The 22,284-nt window shown below is 42.6% G+C and overlaps 1 protein-coding gene across 1 annotated transcript in view; it reads right to left on the reverse strand.

Moving 5' to 3' along the window:
- FER1L6 (fer-1 like family member 6) overlaps window positions 1-22,284 on the reverse strand; it is a 200,170-nt gene that overhangs the window by 135,432 nt on the left and 42,454 nt on the right. Inside the window, exons 10-16 of the mRNA XM_089677552.1 lie at window positions 16,722-17,068; window positions 14,874-14,982; window positions 12,725-12,908; window positions 10,852-10,972; window positions 7,208-7,308; window positions 4,962-5,052; window positions 1,914-2,030 (exon numbers count right to left, since the gene is read on the reverse strand). Coding sequence (XP_089533678.1) covers window positions 1,914-2,030; window positions 4,962-5,052; window positions 7,208-7,308; window positions 10,852-10,972; window positions 12,725-12,908; window positions 14,874-14,982; window positions 16,722-17,068 — 1,070 coding nt within the window. The remainder of the gene's footprint in view (window positions 1-1,913; window positions 2,031-4,961; window positions 5,053-7,207; window positions 7,309-10,851; window positions 10,973-12,724; window positions 12,909-14,873; window positions 14,983-16,721; window positions 17,069-22,284) is intronic.

The raw sequence follows: 22,284 nt of genomic DNA on the forward strand, positions 1-22,284 counted from the left end.
GCAATTTTTAGTAGTTTCTGCCTTTTTGGATCAGTTCTCTCAACAGTAATGTACAGAAATCTAAATATGGAAATCATTGAGATTGATTTACTTAAAGAATAACTAAAGCATTTTTTTTTCCTTTTGGATAGAGTGGAGGTGGATTACTTCTGGGGACAACCCCAAATTTGGGGATTTTCACTTTCACTGATAATGGTACACAAGACAAATAGAGAGGGTGACTCTTCCTAATGGGGGAACAGACAGCAATAAAAACCTAATAGGTGTTCCAAAACCGCCCCACCCTATCCGAAACAAAAAAAAGTGTTTCCTTTAGTTATAGCTTAAGTAAATACAAAATATTTTTCTAAATGTCAAATATTGAAAGAAAATAGGAAAAAAATCAAACACATATATACATATAAACACCATTCTTCCATCAATAAAAAATACAACATTGTAGAAGAAGGGTTTTAATATATGTATGATTTTTTTAATATACTATTTTCTTTCAATATTTGACATTTAGAAAGATATTTTGTATTTACCTAATTTAACTTTTTGTTACCTGTCTTGTGAGAGCAGCTTCCCTTTGACTGGTATTCTAGTCACCTTTTTTCTTTTGTAGTAATACATCTGCTGCAGGGATCGCACGGATTTAGTGAGTTGCTATATTTCTACGGTTTATACTATTTTACCTCTTTATAAGCAATAAAAACTGACAGGGGTTCTAATTTTTACCCATCCTATCCATTCCACTGGATATCACATGAGATAAAATAATGCATGGTTTCATGAGAAAACTACTGCATATTTCAATGAAATACCGCATGCCTTATTTTAGTAGAATGTTTGGTGAATATCAAAAAACTTTTTGAAAAACGCTGAGATATTTTTACTGCAAATTTTAAAGAGCAAAGTACCACTGTACTGTGAATGGAGCCCTGTGTCTCTTAAATCTGACATTTAGCTTGGACCCATGTAAATATACATATTTTATCTGGTAAGAGGCAGAATTTTTCGGGTGTTGGTGATGGTGGATTCTCTTCACCTTCTTGACCAGATTTGAAGTATTCATGACAACACTGATGTCCCATTAAAGGGGCTTATTCTAAGCCATATTTCCTTCACATGTGTGGACTTCGCATGTGTGGACTTTTTATTTACTCTATGTGTTTGCACTAATTTTTTGGTTATATGTAGTGCCGCACTTTTATGTTTTATTATTAAATATATATGTGCCATACCTGGCTGACCCCTGTGGAAGATGAAAATCACTGTAGTAGGCATTGCTACTACATTGATTGGCGCTTTCTTCTGGGTCCCAGCATGGGCATCATTCAGAGAACACTTCGCACTTTCTCAAGGAATGCAAAATGATCTCTGATTGGATGAGGTTAGGATTGTGACGTCGCTGCCCCACCTCTCCACCTCATCAGAGAGCACCAGCGGTTATGTACAAGTATACATACATAGCCTCTGACATTCTCATTAACATGCGCACACAAATGATTGCATTTTTCAGAACATTACATTTTGCGCATGCATGTGTTAAAGCGAATTCTGGTTATGCGTGTATAGTCATGCAGAGGGTATCCTGTGATGGATGTCAGCTAGCAAAATTACACTGTGGCTGTTGCTCCTGGGTGCCACAACAGTAGGCTGATATTACTCTGTGTGGCCATATGCTCTAATGTACAGTCCTGTACAGGGGCGGACTGACCATTTGGAAACTCGGGCACTGCCTGAGGGCCAGGGGTCAGTAGGGGGCCCCATGAGATGCCCCTGGTACCTTTTTCATAGGCTTTTTTGAGTCTGGGCAAGGACAAAGGGGCCCCATAATCCCCTATTGCCCGGGGGCCCCATGAGTTGTCAGTCCACCCCTGGTCCTGTATAAAAGAGTCTTTATGATGTGTTGCAGCAGCACTACATACCTCATCCACCAGAAACTTGATCCTGTCAATAAAACCTTGCATCTCTTTGGTCATCTCATTCTCTGACATTTTCTTCTTCTGTTGTACAATCATTTTGGCTTCACTTGACATTCCTTCCTGAAAGTCACAAGAGACATTGGTTTCAACGATCAACCCAGCTAACCAGAGCCATGGCATGAACAGTGAGTGAGTATGAACCTGGCTGGCTATGCTCCTTTAAAATCAGCCCTAAATTGGTAAATGCAAGATTGATCATTTTACATATCTTGGAATAAAATCCAATGCAAGACTATGCATCATGTAATATTATTCCTCTTACAGCAAGAATGATGTGGAGGTGATGAGCTCACTGGTACTGTCACACTGCTAGGGCCCTCCAATCAAATTGGGATCTGTATACTGTCACACTGCTAGGACCCGCCAATCAAATTGGGATCTGCATGCTGTCACACTGCTTGGACCCTCCAATCAAATTGGGATCTGCATACTGTCACACTGCTAGGACCCGCCAATCAAATTGCGATCTGCATACTGTCAAGCTACTAGGACCCGCCAATCAAATTGGGATCTGTAAACTGTCACACTACTAGGACCCACCAATCAAATTGGGATCTGCATACTGTCACGCTACTAACACCCGCCAATCAAATTGGGATCTGTATACTGTCACACTACTAGGACCCTTCTATCAAATTGGGATCTGTATACTGTCACGCTGCTAGGACCCTCCAATCAAATTGGGATCTGTATACTGTCACGCTGCTAGGACCCGCCAATCAAATTGGGATCTGTATACTGTCATACTACTAGGACCCTTCTATCAAATTGGGATCTGTATACTGTCATGCTGCTAGGACCCTCCAATCAAATTGGGATCTGTATATTGTCACACTACTAGGACCCTTCAATCAAATTGGGATTTGTATACTGTGACACTGCTAGGACCCTCCAATCAAATTGGGATCTGTATACTGTCACGCTGCTAGGACCCTCCAATCAAATTGGGATCTGTATACTGTCACGCTGCTAGGACCCTCCAATCAAATTGGGATCTGTATACTGTCACACTGCTAGGACCCTCCAATCAAATTGGGATCTGTATACTGTCACACTGATAGGACCCTCCAATCAAATTGGGATCTGTATACTGTCACACTGCTAGGACCCTCCAATCAAATTGGGATCTGTATACTGTCACACTGATAGGACCCTCCAATCAAATTGGGATCTGTATACTGTCACACTGCTAGGACCCTCCGATCAAATTGGGAACTGTATACTGTCACACTGCTAGGACCCTCCATGTGGCAGGATTCTCAGCAACGTTTTTCCCAGCTTTGCCAATATTCTTTAATACCACACACAAACAATACAAATTCTTGAACTTTCAATTACATTTTTTGTTAAAAAAGCAAAGCAATCAAATACATAAAATGTTGGTTTGGACTGATTGCAAGGAAATGGACTTGAAATTGCCCTGATAAATCGCTGAAGGAAAATCAGATTACATTCTAAGATGCTGTCATAATTTGTTTCTGCTTTCGTTTTGTTCTTTCGTTAAACTGTATTGAAGTTGTCAATTTTTTTTGTGAATTTTGGTTGCCAAACTTATGACTGGTAGATTTCATAGTTCCTTGCAATTACTTGCAATCCTATTTTCGACTCCCAATGGATGGAAAATGGTGGAAATTGACAGAAAATTTCCCAGAGTATAGTTGGTTATAGAGACCTGAACTTTAAATACTTCACAGTGCTTGCGATAATTGAGCCCTATATGATCAAAAATGGGTACATATGAATGTTGTGGGCTCTATATGCAGATTGTTGCAGTTGTCCACAAGAATTCTGGGCAAGAGGGTACAGTATTCTAGCACCCTCCTAGGTAGCTAGGGGGAGCTAGACTCCAATTGTTATCTAGGACTGAGCAGCAGCATGGGAATAATAGCTAGCAGGGATCAATTTGTGGTCAGAGCTGAGAGGCTCTGCAGACCAGCCCTCTGGAATTTCCCCCTGCTCTGGAACTTTGGAGAAAGGTCTAGAAGCAGCGGGTGGATCTGAGGAGTGGCTGATCTGCACTTTTGAGGGAGCCTAGCCAATCCTCCACAGAAGGCAGGGCAAGGGGCTGGGACAAGCCTTAAAAGCCTGCTTAGCAGCAGCAAAGTTTGGGTGGAAGAGAGAGAGATGTGTGAAGCTGAAGGCAGGATCCTGTGATGGAACTCAGATGGAGAGGGGCTCACCTTCAGGCGGAGGACCTTGGAAGGCTGAAAACTTGGAACTTCAACGGCCCCCTGAGAGAGGACCACCTGTGTGGCAGGGAAGGAGTGGCCCAGCTAGAACACCCAGTAGCAGCCACCGACCCACCAACAGCACAGGAGAGGGACCAGGTGAGTAAACCTGCACCCCCTGGGCCAGTAAGGGGAACGGAGCACTCTAGTCGGGAACTAGATTTGCTATCTTACCTGGGACTGTTTCACACTGCAGTGGCAGGCACTGGATCCCCTGCTCAGGGGTTCACCCAGTACAGATGGAAGAGAAGAGGAGTCATCTGGGGTCTGGGGTGGTATAACAGGAGATGCTGGCTAGCTCTCCAAAAGAAAGAGGATTTTTTGCTTTAAAGACTTGTACATACTTGCTAAAGAGTTTGTCCTCCGTTGCAATTCCCTTGGGCATCCCATACACCTCTTACCCCATCCAAGTACTAAATCCCCTAATAAAACTTCAAACCAAAGCTCAAGGACTGGTTACTGTCTCCTGATGCAAGTCTGAGTGAAGGAAATGCGTGTTGCCTGGCTGTGCAGGACTACAGGGGGACCAGAATCTATTGAAACTCCTAAGTGAGTAGTGCTACAGTATATATGTAGGTTGCTTTGGATTTATTGTCAGTCATTGGCGTGGCGACCACATTTTATATCTCTGATAATCTCAGCTCTGCTTCACAAGATCTCCACAAACAATAGTAGGTTTATCTAAATCCTAATGAGCAAAGATTGAGATCTCTAAACCTGCCAATACACTGTCTCTTGGCTCTCTGCAGAGAAGATGTCTTACCAGTTCTTGTTTACAAAGCGTAACTCTCTTCTTATCCAGGAGCGTTGCATCGGCCATTTTAGTTTTCTTCTCAGCAGCAGAGATGAATACTCTGAACAACGACAGATTGAGGATTACAAATGGTGATGAGTAACTTGTTATGTTTTAGGGGTGAGGTTAAGTGCAAAGGGTTAATTTTAAGTGTTAGGCTAAAGTCAACCTGAACCATTCTGAACTTTTAGAAGTAAAGGTCCTGGCCAAGTGTGACAATTTTTCCGACTCTTTGTTAGCATGATTTTGACAATAAATGTTGAATATAAAGTGACTTTACATGCCCCATTTGAAGAGGATTTCAAAAAAAAATTCACATGTTTGAGTCCTCTCCAGATTGGGACACAAGGTTCCCAAAGTTCTCTTGTAAATGACAATGCATTGCTGCTTACATTACATAGGGACCTAGAGTTTAATCAGTGAAATACAATTACTGTCATACAAAAAAGTGCTATATTATCAAGATTTCTCGTTTTATAGAAAAAAAAAACTGGAAGGTAGGGCAGATCAGGGGAAGGTACCTATATTGTATTATATCCATAAACCTCAATGGCCTTAATTTTTCAGTCTTTAGACTATTCATAGATCTTCTAAGACTAGCAATAGATGGTGGGAAACCAGTACTGTTTTTCACACATCTTACCTATCCAAAGACAGTGTAAAGCAGAATGGAGCCCTAGGCAAGGTAACAGCTTTGCTTCTCCACCCCATTCCTTTGATTGATATTAATAAAGACTGCAATTGGCACAGACCAAAGCTACCCCATCTGACATGCTGGCGTGTTTATGGGGCTTTCAGCCTTTTTCTTTTTGGTCCACAAGGTGGATCCTCCTGGTGCTTCTTGGTGCCCTCCTGGGTACTTACTGCTTTTTCATTGCTTACTTCTTCCTGTCTACTCACATAGTCCTTTTTTTTGCCCTTACTAGGGATATGGCTGATTCAATGCCATGAAGAGGGCCAAATTTACAGACAACGATGAGCATGAAGGGCTGGGACTGTACTTTGTATCTATGGCAAGTAGTCATCTTGATCTAAGATAAAAATGTACAGATAGTGCTCTCCTTTTATCTATTTGTCCTTTATGCAACCTTTCCTCCCTGGTACAAGTGTTACAGGTGTCAACCATTATGGCCCCAGCTACTTACAATTGCATTGATGTATGGTCTGTTTCCTCATATATTATATATTCTTTTTTCTTGTTTTTTTTTATTTCATGGGTTTTTTTATGTTCCTATTTTTTTTTGCACTACCAGTTGGTATCTGGTTTACATTATTGTTGTTCTTCCCTTTTCCCCAGATTGTGGGAATTTTTATTGTAACTTCTGATAGTTTGTATATGGAAAATCTATTTTTTTTTTCAGTAAACTAAGATTGAACACAAAGCTGTCCCATCTGCTTTGTCTGTACTGGCTTGGTACACACCATCAGACACTAGGGGGTTTATTTACTAAAGCTGGAGAGTCCAAAATCAGACTCCCTTCTGCATAGAAACCAATCAGCTTCTAACCTCAGCTTGTTCAATGAAGCTTTGGCAATGAAACCTGGAAGCTGATTGGTTTCTATGCAGAAGGGAGTCTGATTTTGGACTCTCCAGCTTTAGTAAATAAACCCCTAGATGCCTACAGGTCTCCTGTGAAGTGACAGGTAGGGGCACAGGTTTGACCACATGTGCATTCCTCTGGTTTACTGAGGAACTTAAAGATCAGCCTTTTGCATATCCACCAGGCCCTAGGCTTCTGCCTAGGTTGCTTCAGAATTGATTTGGCATGTGCCTATCCCTTCTCTTCCTCTTCTCCTAACAAAAAAGAAGGAAAGACTGGCCCATTTGCACATACATTTTTCCACAACTTGAAAAATCTCCATGTGGGATAATTAAGTGCTCTATATCACCATTAGGGCAACTGTAAACAGCCTGATAACTGCCTAAGAGTTACATTGGAAAATCCAACTGGGATCTGTATATGACTGCCTGGAGTCTTGCTTAACTCCACTGCAGCAATTAACATCAGTGCTGCCCTCAACAAATGGCATTTGACGTTCCTTTTATGTTGGAGGCTGTATATTGCCTACAACTAAACCCCACAACCCATCAATCAAGAGCCTGCAAAGGATAATCAAAAGCTGCAAAGGGCATTGGGTAATTTTGTGGTTTTCCAAAAGCCTATTCGTCAAATATTTAAATGAATACAGTACATACGCAGATACAGAATACATACTTGCTCTGGCTAATAAAATCCGTGAGAACCTCCCTCATCTTTTCTTCTGGGGCAAAGTCAGAGACCTTGATGAGCTCTTTCATATGTTCTAATCCTTCTTCCTGAAAAGGAAAATGTTAAATGTTGGCACATTGCTTATTGCTATCGCTGCAGCATTATGTCTCAATGGTTAAAAGGGAGCACTCTCAAAAGGCCTAAGCCAGGACGAGATAGTGCATCTGTTGGCTCTGAGGGTTTGATAGTCAGATAACTTTGCCTATTGGCCAGAGAGATTTTGTATTTTATGAAAGATTTGTTACGTGTGCTTACAAGTGCTTTTGTGAGTATAAGATGTTTAATAAAATAAACCTTTATTGAGCATTTTACAGTTTGTCATTTCACAAGACCATGGTGTGCCTGCACTCTGGCAGTTGTACAAGCAATTGGTAAGTAAAGCAGGTGGAGGCCAGTTTACTGAACAAAATTGCTCCACCATACATTTGGCCTGAGCAACGAGTCCACATACAGTGCTCAGCATAAATGGATACACCCCTTTTGAAACATAAGATTTTAAGCAATATCTCAATGAAGTCACTCTATTTATGATTTAAAGACATACCACACTACATTCCTTTTTCTTTTTGTGAGTTATTTTGGAAGATTGTGATGAAGAGTCATGGAGGAGATATATATATATAGACTGATGCAAGAATTTTTGATTGAGCGTAAGAGTAAATGTGAAGGAAGGTGGTTGGTATATTCACACGGTGAGGAAATTTGTTCTGTCGCTTGGAAAGTGAGCACATTAATTTTTTAGAAATGTATATGAATTTTGGGAGACACTACATTATATGCAATTTTTTTATCATATGTCACTTGGGAGCACATGTAGTGGATGGGACATGAGTGAAGAGGAGTAGAGGAGCATTGTTGCCAGAAGAGGTAAAGCTGTTATAGCTGGAAAGGGTAGGCCAACTCAATATTGAACCCTACGGACTAAGACTGGAATGCCATTAAAGTTCATGTGCGTGTAAAGTCAGGTGTTTCAATATTTTTGGCAATATAGTGTATATGGGAAAGCCATCCATCTCCATACAACCTGTTGCTGACCCTGTGCACTATAGCATGGGCACCCAGAGGCAAAATTAATGTAAACACATCATGGCAGAAACCATGCAGTGTAAAATAGGTTTGTGCTGCATCTTAGTGTACATGCAGGCATACTGCTACCAAATCCTGCCCACTGTCATCTTGTCCAATAAAAGCTCCTCCGTGGTCATTAAGGGTGCTAAGGACTTAGCTCCAGGGATTTAGCATATGCTGAAAATCAAGGAAGTCAAGCCTTGTGTCAGGAATGGACTCGCCAATGGTGGTGGGACCTGCCTTGTGGGCTGTAGAACCAGGGCTGGCCAGCGGGTGCTCTCAGCAACCAGAGGCTCACTCCTGCAATCAGCCATCACCTGAGGATGATTGCAGGAGGTGTATTTAAGGAATGGCCAGACCTGCAGTCTGTGCCTTGTTGTACTGTTTCGCTTGGCCCCGGTATCCTGATCCTGCTTGCTTCTATCCTGATTCTGCACGAACTCTGCTTGTACTGACCTCGGCTAGTCCTGACCACTCTCCCGCCTGCTCCTGGTACCTTGTTTGCCCGTTTGCTACCGACCCGGCCTGCCCGACTACGTTTAGTGTTGTATGTATGGTTGTTTGTTGGAGGTTTGGTTTGTTGCACTGTGTTATGTTTTGCACTGTGTTTATGTATTGTTAGTCTTTAATAAATTGTATTATTTATACTATACCCGAAGCCTGCGTTTCCCTGTGTCAGTCCACACATTTCTGGTCATACCATGATTCCTGACACCTTGACTGAAGTTCTGACTTATTCTCACTCTATCCAAAACTAAAATAACATGTTTGTAGTTGCCTTTAAAGTGTCAATCCACACAAAAGTGATATTAAAGGTGTGTGGTGGAGCCTGGTGGCTTGAGTCTACTGTTGGCTACTTATATGGTTTGGATGCTCCAACAGTAAGATGTCCATTCTATCATTTCCAACTCTATTTTTGTCCAGCTAGGAGTTTTGGGTGTACCTTGTCGCCTTTGTATGTTTTATCTCCTCTTTTTACATTTAGCATAATATAAAATATATACAAAATCCAGCAGGGATGGGAACCCGTAAAGATGTCCACAGCAGATGCTCAGAGATCCCACTAACAGTCCCTGAGATAAGAAACTGTGAGCTGATTTAACTCTCTGGCATCTGTTCTCAAAGTGGATTTCAATATCAGTAAAGTTTTAGAGAAATGTATTTCTTTGTAGCGGGTAATTTTCAACTTAATTGTGCTGACCCCATAACTTACATATTAGCACAGGTGCCTATGCTGTACTGGATATATCACCCACCTAATGTTCTTGGAGCCTTCTAGCACTGCGGTACTATATTAATTTTATTTTAAACCAATATCAGTGGCCTGGTATTCATGAATAATACTAATTTAAATACTTGGCTTCATTCATTCATACTCCTTTACCCTTTAGTCTGGTACAAAACATTACATTTTCACATTCCTAGGCAGGAAAGTGCCGCAGTCATTGCAAATTAATGTGGAAACTGCAGAAATGTACTTTACAGAGTTCCCAGGGAATAGAAAATGCAAGTAGTTAGAACTTCTGGAATAAATAAATTACACATACTGGTTAACCTAAAGGACCACTGTATTCTGTATGTCACGTTGTTAAGGACAATTCCAGCATGTACCATTATATTTTCAAACAAAAATGCCAAACCCTCCTTACTGTAACATACATGTTGTTCACTAAATAAAGTCATAGTCTAAGATCTAAATTTCAAGACAAGATCATGGTTCAATTTATGATTGTCTAAAGGTGGGCATCCAGGCCTGCTTACTCTGCTTTCGCCCATCTCTTCTATCCTAGTAACATGGGGTATTCTAAATCCATAAAAGTCACCACTTGTGAGAGCTACAGGTTTGCGAGAGTTCAGAGACCAAGAACTAGCAGAAACAACAATTCTGCTGGTCAGCAGATGTCCACGTTCTCAAGATGCATGTGGCACTGTAATGATTGGCCCTGAGGCTTTGCCATCTGCTGGTTGCTACTCATCATTGCAGCTCAGGTCTTTTAAATGCACACCTGCCCTGATCATGAATGCTTAAATAGACTGTTGGATATTAAGCCTGTGCTGGATCAATAGGTTAGTCTATCTGTTCACGCCTTAACTCACGTATGTCAAATTTGTGTTTGTCTGCTTATGCCTTAGATTATACTTGCAGATTGTTTGGACTATGTTTGTACTCAACTTGTCTGTGCCTGATCATTAGCCTGTTATCTTGTCAGTCATTGCTTTGTCTACCTGTCTAGAATCTGAGTACTTTTGAGGATCGGCTTATCTGTACTTGGCTTGACCAGCAGCCTAAGTTCTCTGCTTCTATGTGCTATTTGCTCTGAACATCTGAGGATTCAACCAGTACTAGCATCTGTAATGCCTGTTAAACATCTGTCACCCCTGATGACAGAACTGTGCCATCACAAAGATCAATGCCCCTGGTTAAGTAATAGAAAAGGTACCAGGGATAAAGCCTACAGCTCCACCTTAATCCTGATTAAATATAGTATAGTGTAAAATGAAATCCATTTAAATTTATTTACCAGGTGGTCGGCCATTTTCTGGAGCACATTGGACGTGTACAGTCTGAACGTCTGGTCACCCCAAGTACTTTTCACATAGATGCATGGCTTTTTTTCATAAAATGGTAAGTAGTGGTAATTCCTGTGAAACATAACACAAATTGGAAAGGCATTGTAAACCAGAGTTATTCCTGTCATTAAAGTAAGGCAGAGGATTTGTCTTAGGTAGCATCCTCTAGAGCAGACATGAGATGAAGCTTTCACCTTGCCTTTTGGCCCCCAGCCGTATTGTGACAAGATGGATGCTGTGGAAACAATACAGTTAAAGCTGTACTTTAGGCAACCAGCTGAATACACAGATGAAATACATATATGGGAGTTGTTTTGCTTGTCTATGGATTTGTATTTCAGTTCATCCAGTCCTGAAATTAATTCAGCTCTGCCACAAAGCACAGTTTTGTCTGGCAGGGAAGGACACCTTTTTTTTTTTTCGCTGCCACCACTCAATAAAACTCACAGGTCTTGTCTTACACCCATCCTGTGACTAGACAGTGGATAGGTCTGCGTAGGGAGTTCCAGACGATGGGAGAGGGAATTCAGGAGGTGAGAATGGGAGGAGGTGACTAGAGAGTAGCAGGTCTTGGGAGGAGTGGAATGGATGGTTTGGGTGATATTTTTAGATCAGTTTGGTGATACAGTGGGGCAGAGTTGTGTATGGCTTTGTATGTTGTTCGCCATTAACTTAAATTTTAGACATTGGGCTAGCAGCCAGTGGAGCATTTGGCAGAGGGGACAGTGGTCACTGAATGATTGTTTAAGTGAATGAGACTAGCAGCAGAATTCATGATAGACTGAAGGGGGGATAGCCTGTGTAGACCAACAGATTGTTTCTAGAGTTGTACATGACACTGAAAGTGTGCTGAGAAAGACAGGAAAAGAACCAGGAAAGAGCAAAGTCTTGGAGACCAAGGGAGTTTTTTGAGGAAAAGCAAGTGGTAGCACCAAAAGTGTCAGAAAGGTCTAAGCCCATGAGTATAAGTTGTGGCCATTGGTTTACCAGTTAGTAAGTCGTTAGTGAGTTTTAGAAGTACAGTTTCAGTGGAGTATTGTGGGATGAGGCTGGAATGCAAGGCATCAAGAAGGTTGTAATCAGTGGGACAGCACGTCAGATGGTTGTAGACATGGTTTTCAAGAAGTCTGGAGGTAAACAGGAGCAAGGAGATAGGTCTTAAAATTTTCAGACTGGTGGGGACCAGTGAGGGCTTTTGAGCATGAGAGTGACTAGTGCATGTTTTAGAGGGGTGGAGAAAATGCCAGTAGCGAGGGATAGATTTAACATGTGAGTTAGAGAGTGTAGAATAGAGCAAGAAGTTGACCATAGTAGTTGTGAGGGGTCCAGGGGGTCAATAAATCAAATAAGTAATAATAAGTATATAGTTGTTATTGAAAGCTTTCCACACTGAAGACAGACTGCAAGCCAGGACAGAGACAGAATTGTAATATCAGCTCTTTGATCAGGCAAGGCACCAGGAAGGTAAATCTGTCTCAGTATAGACAAGTTATACAGCAGTTGCATTAAACAATAGCAAGGCAGATGCAGTTTAATTCATACACAGCAAATACATGTGGAAAATGTCTGAGAAACAGAATAGAGAAGACATGATGAGAAATAAGGGGATGATGAGATGATGTTGTATTAAAAATAACACCAGTTTATGCAGGAATGCAATTTTTGCGCGAATGGACACTGGCCATGCCTGTTCTTCACTGTCAGTATGCTCTTTTTACTGCAGTACAACTGATTGGCTCCTTGTGTGCTCCCTGTCTAAGCTCTGCTGTACAAGGACTGCAGACCAGATTTAAATGCATGCATTGGTTGCATTATCCTTTATACCTGTTTCCATCTGTTATGAGAGGCTTCTCTGGCAATGTAACTGATTTATAAGACATTGAGATTTCATGAGAGACATTCCCCTCCTCAGCTTGGAGTAACGGGGCACTTTCCAAGTCCTCAGCATCAGACGTCTTCTTTTTGCTGCCATGCGGTGCCACCCCATCAAGAACGTTTCCATAATTTCCTGTAAATAACCTATATCAGTGAAATTTTCCAAGCATTTGCCAATATTTCAGCAGGAGATACTTGCACATATGTGTCATATTTGTGCAAAAGATTAGAAGATGTTGTGAATCCTCTGCGAGCAGCAATGGGGTCAATTTACTAAAACTGGAGAGTGCAAAATCTGGTGCAGCTGTGCATGGTAGCCAATCAGCTTCTAACTTCAGCTTGTTCAATTAAGCTTTGACCAAAAAAAAAAAATCAAAGTTGATTGGTTTCCATGCCGAGCTGCTCCAGTTTTTTCTCTCTGAAGTTTTAGGAAATAAACCCATCTGTGTGTCTCTCTACTTGTGCAACCGTGTTATTGCTTCCAAGGGCACTTTTAGAATGCCATGTCACAGGTAGTAGTAGAATTGGCTGCAACTTTGGTGTGTGCAGGCTGCCAAAAACAGCTGCAGTGTACCTGCAGATACTGCAATCCTTGATAAAGGGGGCACTCTCTGGCCCCCAAAATGCAATGGATACATACTGTATGCAGAACCTATCGAACTGTATTAATGGAACAAAACTTTAAATTCGGGCTTTTATTTTGGGTGTACAAAACAATGTTCTTGATTGCACTAATATTATTGCCTACATAAAAGCTTTTTTGCCCCTATTTCTCCTCGAATCACAGAAATGCACTTTGTTCTGCACCACTTCTGTGAGCCATATTCAACCAGCTGTGGACTAATGTCCACTGTCAGCTGACGTCACTCAGCCAGTTCTGGCTCTGAAGAGATCCCAAGTTTGACAGTCAGGGGCTGAGTAGCATCCCAGGTGCAATAGTCAGAAGGTAAATTTGGGTCCGGAGTTGAGAGGCTCTGAAGACCAGCCCTCTGGAATTTCTCCCTGCTCTAGAACTTTGGAGAAAGGTCTACAAGCAGTAAACAGATCTGAGGTGTGCCTGGACTGCACCTTTGAGGGAGCCTGGTCAATTCCCAACAGGAGGCTTGACAAGGGGCCAGGACAACCCTTAAAGTGATTGAGCCTGCTCATCTGCAGGAAAGTATGGGTGAAAAACAGAGAGAAAGATGTGAGACTGGAGGCAGAAGGCTGCAAGGAGGCCCAGTGGGACTGGGCCTACCTACAGACTGCAGCGCTCCCAGCACAGAGACTGCAGTGTCACTGAGAGCCCTGGGTCCCGTTCTAACGATCGGGACCCGAGACTCCCGATTCCAGGTCACATGAGCGCTGTGATAACCTCTGATTGGCTATCACAGTGATCAGTCACTGTACAGCCCGGCCCCTTGTTTTTTTCTCTCTCTATGATTGGAGAAGAGAGATACATGGTATCTCTAACCCCTGGCATAGAGAGAAAAAAAAAGTTTGTAAAAAAAAAGAAGATAAATAAATAAATATTAAAAAAATAAAAGAAAAAATAAAGAAAAATACCTAGATCAAGGTTTGATCTAGTTCAGTGCCAGGGTTAGTGTTTGGGTCAAAGGTCAGGGTCAAAGGTCAAGATTTGAAAAAAAAATTGGTATCAGCGTCAGTTAGTGTGTGTTAATGTCAATGTCAGTGTGTTTTAGGTAAAAAAAAAAAAAAAAAGACAAAAACAAAATGCGCACTATTGTTTCTGGGCTGTACTACGGGTACAAATAACATACACATATATGGTATCACTGCGATCGTCAAGAGCTGGAGAATTTATTTTGGGTCGTTCTTTGGTGGTAGATTATGGCCGTAACAAGAAACACAGCTAAATTAAAAAAAAATGATTTTTTTACTATTTTGGGCCAGTTTTTCTTTGATAATGAAAAAAAATCAGGAGCTATCCATTACCATTTACCACCAAATGAAAGCCCAATTTGTCCTGAAAAAAATCAAGGTATAATCCACCTGGATGTACAAAGTAGTTGTGGTGATATGTACGGTTTTACTATCACATGTCAACCCTTAGGCGTGAAGGGGTTAAACAGAAAAGACATCTTCAATATTTACTTACCAACACTGACTTCAAAGCTTATGGATTTATCCCCAATCTTCCTGTCAATCAGGGTCGCCTCGAAAAATGATCCAAAAAGAAGAAAGTCTTCAAATGTTTCCTCATGTATCTAGAACACATATACAGAGCTATGTCATTGAATCATGTTGGAATTTGTACAGTTTGGTTGAAGGATATGTCTATCCCATTATGGTTTTGGAAATTTGCTAATCTTTCTTTCTCCTTACTGAGGCACATCATCAGTGAAAGCTTAGGTACACCAAGTCATGAAGGCCTAGAGATTGCGGCACCCACAGTATGTGTTAAAATGACATTTATGGACATGAGAAGTCAAACAAACTGGGTAGAACTCAGCTAAATTGTCAGGGTCTAATATCTTACAGTGTCTTTATTACTGAGTGGAAGAATTCAATCCCATTTACAACAGCTAGAGACATACTTGATATTGACTATGTCATTACTAATAAAAAAAATAACAGTGAGAAACATCTCTCTTCTTCTGCTTCCCCCTTTGCCCTTCTCTTTCCACTTCCTGGTCCCTGCTGGGGGGTGAGGGGTCCCATTCTTGGTTACAGTTGTTGGAAATGTAGCACCCTCTTAGGCAGCTAGGGGGAGTTCTAGCTTCAATTGTTAGTTAGAGGCTGAGTAGCAGCCTGGATGTGATAGCCAGGTGGGTCAAATCTGGATCAGAGCTGAGAGGCTCTGTAGACCAGCTCGCTTAGATTTTCCCCAGCTCTAGGACTTTGGAGGAAGATCTAGAAGCAGTGGACTGATGTGAGGAGTGGCTAGTCTGTACTCTTAGAGGATTCTGGCCAATCCCCAATAGGAGGCTTGGCAATGGGCCAGGACAGTCTTTAAGAGTAACTGAGCCTGCTCAACAGCAGGAGAGTCGGAGGTGAGTTTGGGTGGAAGATGGAGGGGAAGTGAGGCTGTAGAGCAGGAGCCTGGGAGGGGGCCCAGATGGGAGAAGGGCTCACCTCCAGGCAGGGACCTTGGAAGGAGGAAAGCTTGGAACTTCATTGGCCCCGTGAGAAAAAACCACCTGAGAGGCAGGAAAGGAGCAGCCCAGCTAGAAGGCCTGGCAGCAGCCACCGACGCATAAACAAAACAGGAGAAGGACTAAGTGAGTAGACCTGCATCACTTGGGCCAGATAGGGGAAGGAGCACTCTGGTGGGAAACCAGATTAGCAACGACCCGGGACTGTTTTACTCTAACGTGGCATGCACTGGATCCCTTGCTCAGGGATTTCCCTCAGATAGCTGGATGAGAGGAGGTTTTATCTAGGGTCTGGAGTGGTACTACAGGAGATGCTGGATAGCTCTCCAAGAAGAAGATTTTGCTGTAAAAATGTTTATATATTTCCAGGAAGTTGTCTGTTCCATTGGGCATCCTGTACACACCTTACCCTATCCAAGTTCAATTCCCCTAATAAAATCACAAAACAAAGCTCAAGGACTGGTTACTGTCTCCTGGTTGCAAGTTATTGTGAAAATGCATGTTGCCTGGCTGTGCAGGACTACAGAGGGAACCAAATACTCAGCAACTCCTGAGGAGGTAGTGCTACATAAGAGTTTTTTCGTCCTATTTTTAGTTATTTCCTCTCCACTCCTTTCCTAGAACATGGGGCTCACCTCCTGCCCAAGTATTATTTCTTTCCATGTCATGTTCTTATGACAGCTCTGGTTGTGCTCTACTTGTGCAATGTGACACTTTTCCATGATACACTTGTTAATGTGAGAATATTGATCTACTTTATTTTTTGTAGATATGTTTGTCACATCAATTTTTCTTTTGAAAATTCAATAAAAACATATTGAGCGGAAATAAAAAAAAAGTAAAATAACAACCTCAGGAGGGACATCAAAAGGCTCCACTTCCACCTGGGTGGAATTGGTCTTGTCTGCAGCACCAGCAGCTGGTTTGGCCTCCTCCTTTTCTCCCTTTTCTTTCCCCGCTCCTTTGGAAGACTTTGAGTCCTTCATTGGAATTTTGATGTCCTTGATGATTTTGGAGAACTTTGATTCCTGTGCCCCTCCAGAGAGAATCTCCACAGCAATTTCAATTAAAATTCTTCCTCTGAATGAAACTCCTTCTCCATGACCTTCGTTGAGTTCTTGGTGATCTTCCATCAAAGTGGTATTACGGGGAGAACCATACAAGTTTATCCAGGCTGGACCAAATGTTGGTAGGAATCCTAACAAGAAAAAGGAAAAGCAAGACAAAAGGTCCCTTGGAGAAATAAAATTTCAGTTTCCATCTTTACTAACAAGGTATTCATTAGATATACACTCACCGGCCACTTTATAAGGTACACCTGCTCAATTGCTTGGTAACACAAATTGCTAATCAGCCAATCACTTGGCAGCAACTCAATGCATTTAGGCATCTAGACGTGGTGACGACGACTTGCTGAAGTTCAAACTGAGCAATAAAATGGGGAAGAAAGTGACTTTGATCATGGCATGGTTGTTGGTGCCATGGTCTGAGTGTTTCAAAAACTGCTGATCCGCTGGGATTTACATGCACAACATTTCTAGGGTGTACAGAGAATGGTCCAAAAAAGAGAAAATATCCACTGAGCGGCAATTGTGTGGACAAAAATGCCTTGTTGATGTCAGAGGTCAGAGGAGAATGGGCAGACTGGTTCGAGATGATAGAAAGGCAACAGTAACTCATGTCAATATGGACCAAATCTCTGAGGAATGTTTTCAACACATTGTTTAATCTATGCCACGAACAATGAAGGCAGTTCTGAAGGCAACAGGGGGTCCATCCCAGTACTAGCAAGGTGTATCTAAAAAAATGGCCGGTGACTATATGTTGGTCATTCTCTTAGTCCTTTAGTTTCAGCCCAGGATTGGATTTGCTATTGGCTCATTAGGCCTTTGCCTATAGGCAAGATAGGTAAAACAGGTGTAGAGCTATCAGAAACATCTTTTTATCCACCATCAGTACAAATAAAATAACTTTGGCACCTTTTACTCACTGTCCCAATATTATAAGTTATGTAAGGGCCAGTAAAAAGTTCTGTATGAAAGAGGTAATTTACCACTGGCCTCTAAAGGTTGGGTGTCTAAAGGCTTCTCAGATGGGAGTACACATGATGAAGATTCTGCAGAATCCAACACCTTTAGGAGTGTTGGACACCTGGTCACCTACTGCACTCAGTGTTTTGATCCACAAGTCCCAATGTCACTATTGTGTCCTGTAGTGACATTAGGGTCAGCAGGTGAAATTGCAGTGTGCAGTGGGTGGACTAGGAAATTGTCACTTTTAGAAGTGTTTAATCCTGCAGGATCTTCAACCAGTGGGTTCTCTTCAACACTGTAGAGAGTGACGATGTAGGCAGTGGGAGAGGTGAATGGGTGTTTTTTGCATAAACAGTTTATTTTACATATTTACTTAGCAACAGGGTAACTTTAACCCATGACATTGACTTTCGCTCTCCTACTTTATCTGATATTTTTGTATTGTATGTTATGTTTTTATCATTAGATATATATATATTTTATCATTAGAAAGGTTTTTTGTCATTATTACTAGAGATGAGCGAATCGAACTCGGCGAAGTGGAATTCGTTTCGAATATTAGGAAAATTTCGATTCCGAAAAATTAGCAGACTTCGGATTCCCAAATCAAAATTTTTCCAAAAATGGCGGCGACATGTGCGGCGACGGAGCGGGGATCTCTGGGAAGGCGCGCAGACAAGGCGCGCTGACCCATAATGCATTCATTCATGACATGTGATCGCATTAGCCAATCAGCAGCCAGCCAGCCAGCACTGTGTAATGGTGGAGCTATAAATTGCGGCCATCTTAGAAATCTCCATTTGCCTCTGGTCATTCAAGAGAGACAGACCCCTCTGTATTAGGGACACAGAATCGTTACTTAGGGACACAGAACCGTTACTTAGGGACACAGAACCGTTACTTAGGGACACACAATCGTTACTTAGGGACACAGAACCGTTACTTAGGGACACAGAACCGTTACTTAGGGACACAGAACCGCTACTTAGGGACACACAATCGTTACTTAGGGACACAGAACCGTTACTTAGGGACACAGAATTGTTACTCAGGGACAGACACTGAATTGTTACTCAGGGACAGACACAGAATTGTTACTCAGGGACAGACACAGAATTGTTACTGAGGGACACAGAATTGTTACTGAGGGACACAGAATTGTTACTCAGGGACAGACACAGAATTGTTACTGAGGGACAGACACAGAATTGTTACTGAGGGACACAGAATTGTTACTGAGGGACACAGAATTGTTACTCAGGGACAGACACAGAATTGTTACTCAGGGACAGACACAGAATTGTTACTCAGGGACAGACACAGAATTGTTACTGAGGGACACAGAATTGTTACTGAGGGACACAGAATTGTTACTCAGGGACAGACACAGAATTGTTACTCAGGGACAGACACAGAATTGTTACTCAGGGACAGACACAGAATTGTTACTCAGGGACAGACACAGAATTGTTACTCAGGGACAGACACAGAATTGTTACTGAGGGACACAGAATTGTTACTGAGGGACACAGAATTGTTACTGAGGGACACAGAATTGTTACTCAGGGACAGACACAGAATTGTTACTCAGGGACAGACACAGAATTGTTACTGAGGGACACAGAATTGTTACTGAGGGACGCAGAATTGTTACTCAGGGACAGACACAGAATTGTTACTCAGGGACAGACACAGAATTGTTACTGAGGGACACAGAATTGTTACTGAGGGACACAGAATTGTTACCCAGGGACAGACACAGAATTGTTACTGAGGGACACAGAATTGTTACTGAGGGACACAGAATTGTTACTCAGGGACAGACACAGAATTGTTACTCAGGGACAGACACAGAATTGTTACTCAGGGACAGACACAGAATTGTTACTCAGGGACAGACACAGAATTGTTACTGAGGGACACAGAATTGTTACTGAGGGACACAGAATTGTTACTCAGGGACAGACACAGAATTGTTACTCAGGGACAGACACAGAATTGTTACTCAGGGACAGACAAAGAATTGTTACTCAGGGACAGACACAGAATTGTTACTGAGGGACACAGAATTGTTACTGAGGGACACAGAATTGTTACTCAGGGACAGACACAGAATTGTTACTCAGGGACAGACACAGAATTGTTACTCAGGGACAGACACAGAATTGTTACTCAGGGACAGACACAGAATTGTTACTGAGGGACACAGAATTGTTACTGAGGGACACAGAATTGTTACTGAGGGACACAGAATTGTTACTCAGGGACACATAATTGTTACTGAGGGACACAGAATTGTTACTCAGGGACAGACACAGAATTGTTACTGAGGGACACAGAATTGTTACTGAGGGACACAGAATTGTTACTCAGGGACAGACACAGAATTGTTACTCAGGGACAGACACAGAATTGTTACTCAGGGACAGACACAGAATTGTTACTCAGGGACAGACACAGAATTGTTACTGAGGGACACAGAATTGTTACTCAGGGACAGACACAGAATTGTTACTCAGGGACACAGAATTGTTACTGAGGGACACAGAATTGTTACTCAGGGACAGACACAGAATTGTTACTCAGGGACAGACACAGAATTGTTACTCAGGGACAGACACAGAATTGTTACTCAGGGACAGACAAAGAATTGTTACTGAGGGACACAGAATTGTTACTGAGGGACACAGAATTGTTACTGAGGGACACAGAATTGTTACTCAGGGACAGACACAGAATTGTTACTCAGGGACAGACACAGAATTGTTACTCAGGGACAGACACAGAATTGTTACTCAGGGACAGACACAGAATTGTTACTGAGGGACACAGAATTGTTACTCAGGGACACAGAATTGTTACTCAGGGACACAGAATTGTTAATCAGGGACAGACACAGAATTGTTACTGAGGGACACAGAATTGTTACTGAGGGACACAGAATCGTTACTCAGGGACACAGAATCGTTACTCAGGGACACAGAATTGTTACTCAGGGACACAGAATTGTTACTGAGGGACACAGAATTGTTACTCAGGGACACAGAATTGTTACTCAGGGACACAGAATTGTTACTCAGGGACAGACACAGAATTGTTACTGAGGGACACAGAATTGTTACTGAGGGACACAGAATTGTTACTCAGGGACACAGAATTGTTACTCAGGGACAGACACAGAATTGTTACTGAGGGACACAGAATTGTTACTCAGGGACAGACACAGAATTGTTACTGAGGGACACAGAATTGTTACTGAGGGACACAGAATTGTTACTCAGGGACACAGAATTGTTACTCAGGGACAGACACAGAATTGTTACTGAGGGACACAGAATTGTTACTCAGGGACACAGAATTGTTACTCAGGGACACAGAATTGTTACTCAGGGACAGACACAGAATTGTTACTGAGGGACACAGAATTGTTACTGAGGGACACAGAATTGTTACTCAGGGACAGACACAGAATTGTTACTGAGGGACACAGAATTGTTACTGAGGGACACAGAATTGTTACTCAGGGACACAGAATTGTTACTCAGGGACACAGAATTGTTACTCAGGGACACAGAATTGTTACTGAGGGACACAGAATTGTTACTGAGGGACACAGAATTGTTACTCAGGGACACAGAATTGTTACTCAGGGACAGACACAGAATTGTTACTGGGGGACACAGAATTGTTACTCAGGGACACAGAATCGTTGAATTAAAGAGTATGTCAGACAACACGCAGAGGAGTGGCAGAGGAGGCAATGTTTTAGGAGCAAGCAGACGTGGCAGCAGAGGAAGGGGTCGAGGCAGCACTAGTCGCAGCCAGAGGCCAGTGCTCCCGGTGTCATCCAGCGGTCGTGTCTCCACCGACAACCCTGCCGTCATCGATTGGTTGGCTCGGTCGTCTTCCTCTTCCCAGGTCACCTCTGACACCTACAGCCAACGGTCGGTGGGTACGTCAGACACAACCGTTAGTTGGCATGGCCCGGGACCTAGCCCACTGAAATCACGTGTCCTCTACCTGCCCCTGTCCTTTGGTGTTCCCTCACCAAGCCAAGTATCGCATGCTGTGGGCTCAGCCCCACTGTACAGTGAGGAAGAGCTAACAGAGGGCGGTCAGGAACGGGGGGAGACATCCGCCTCTTCAGCAGCCAGGCGAAGAAGTACTGGCGAGGAGAGTGGCTCGGTAGCTGGTCTAGAGACAGGTCTGTCTCCTCACCCACACGCAGCCGAGGGGGCTAGTAGTGAGGCGGAGACCCTAATTGATGATGATGAGGCTGATCGCACTTGGCAGCCTCGTCGTCATCAGGCTATTGCTTCCGCATCATCAGGAGAAGAGGGTGCCAGCTTGGCAGCGAGCAAAACAGTCGGTGGGTTGCCCA

This window comes from Staurois parvus, unplaced genomic scaffold, assembly GCF_062004578.1.
Source record: "Staurois parvus isolate SC_StPar_1 unplaced genomic scaffold, SC_StPar_1.0 ptg000187l, whole genome shotgun sequence".
NCBI classification, from domain to species: domain Eukaryota; kingdom Metazoa; phylum Chordata; class Amphibia; order Anura; family Ranidae; genus Staurois; species Staurois parvus.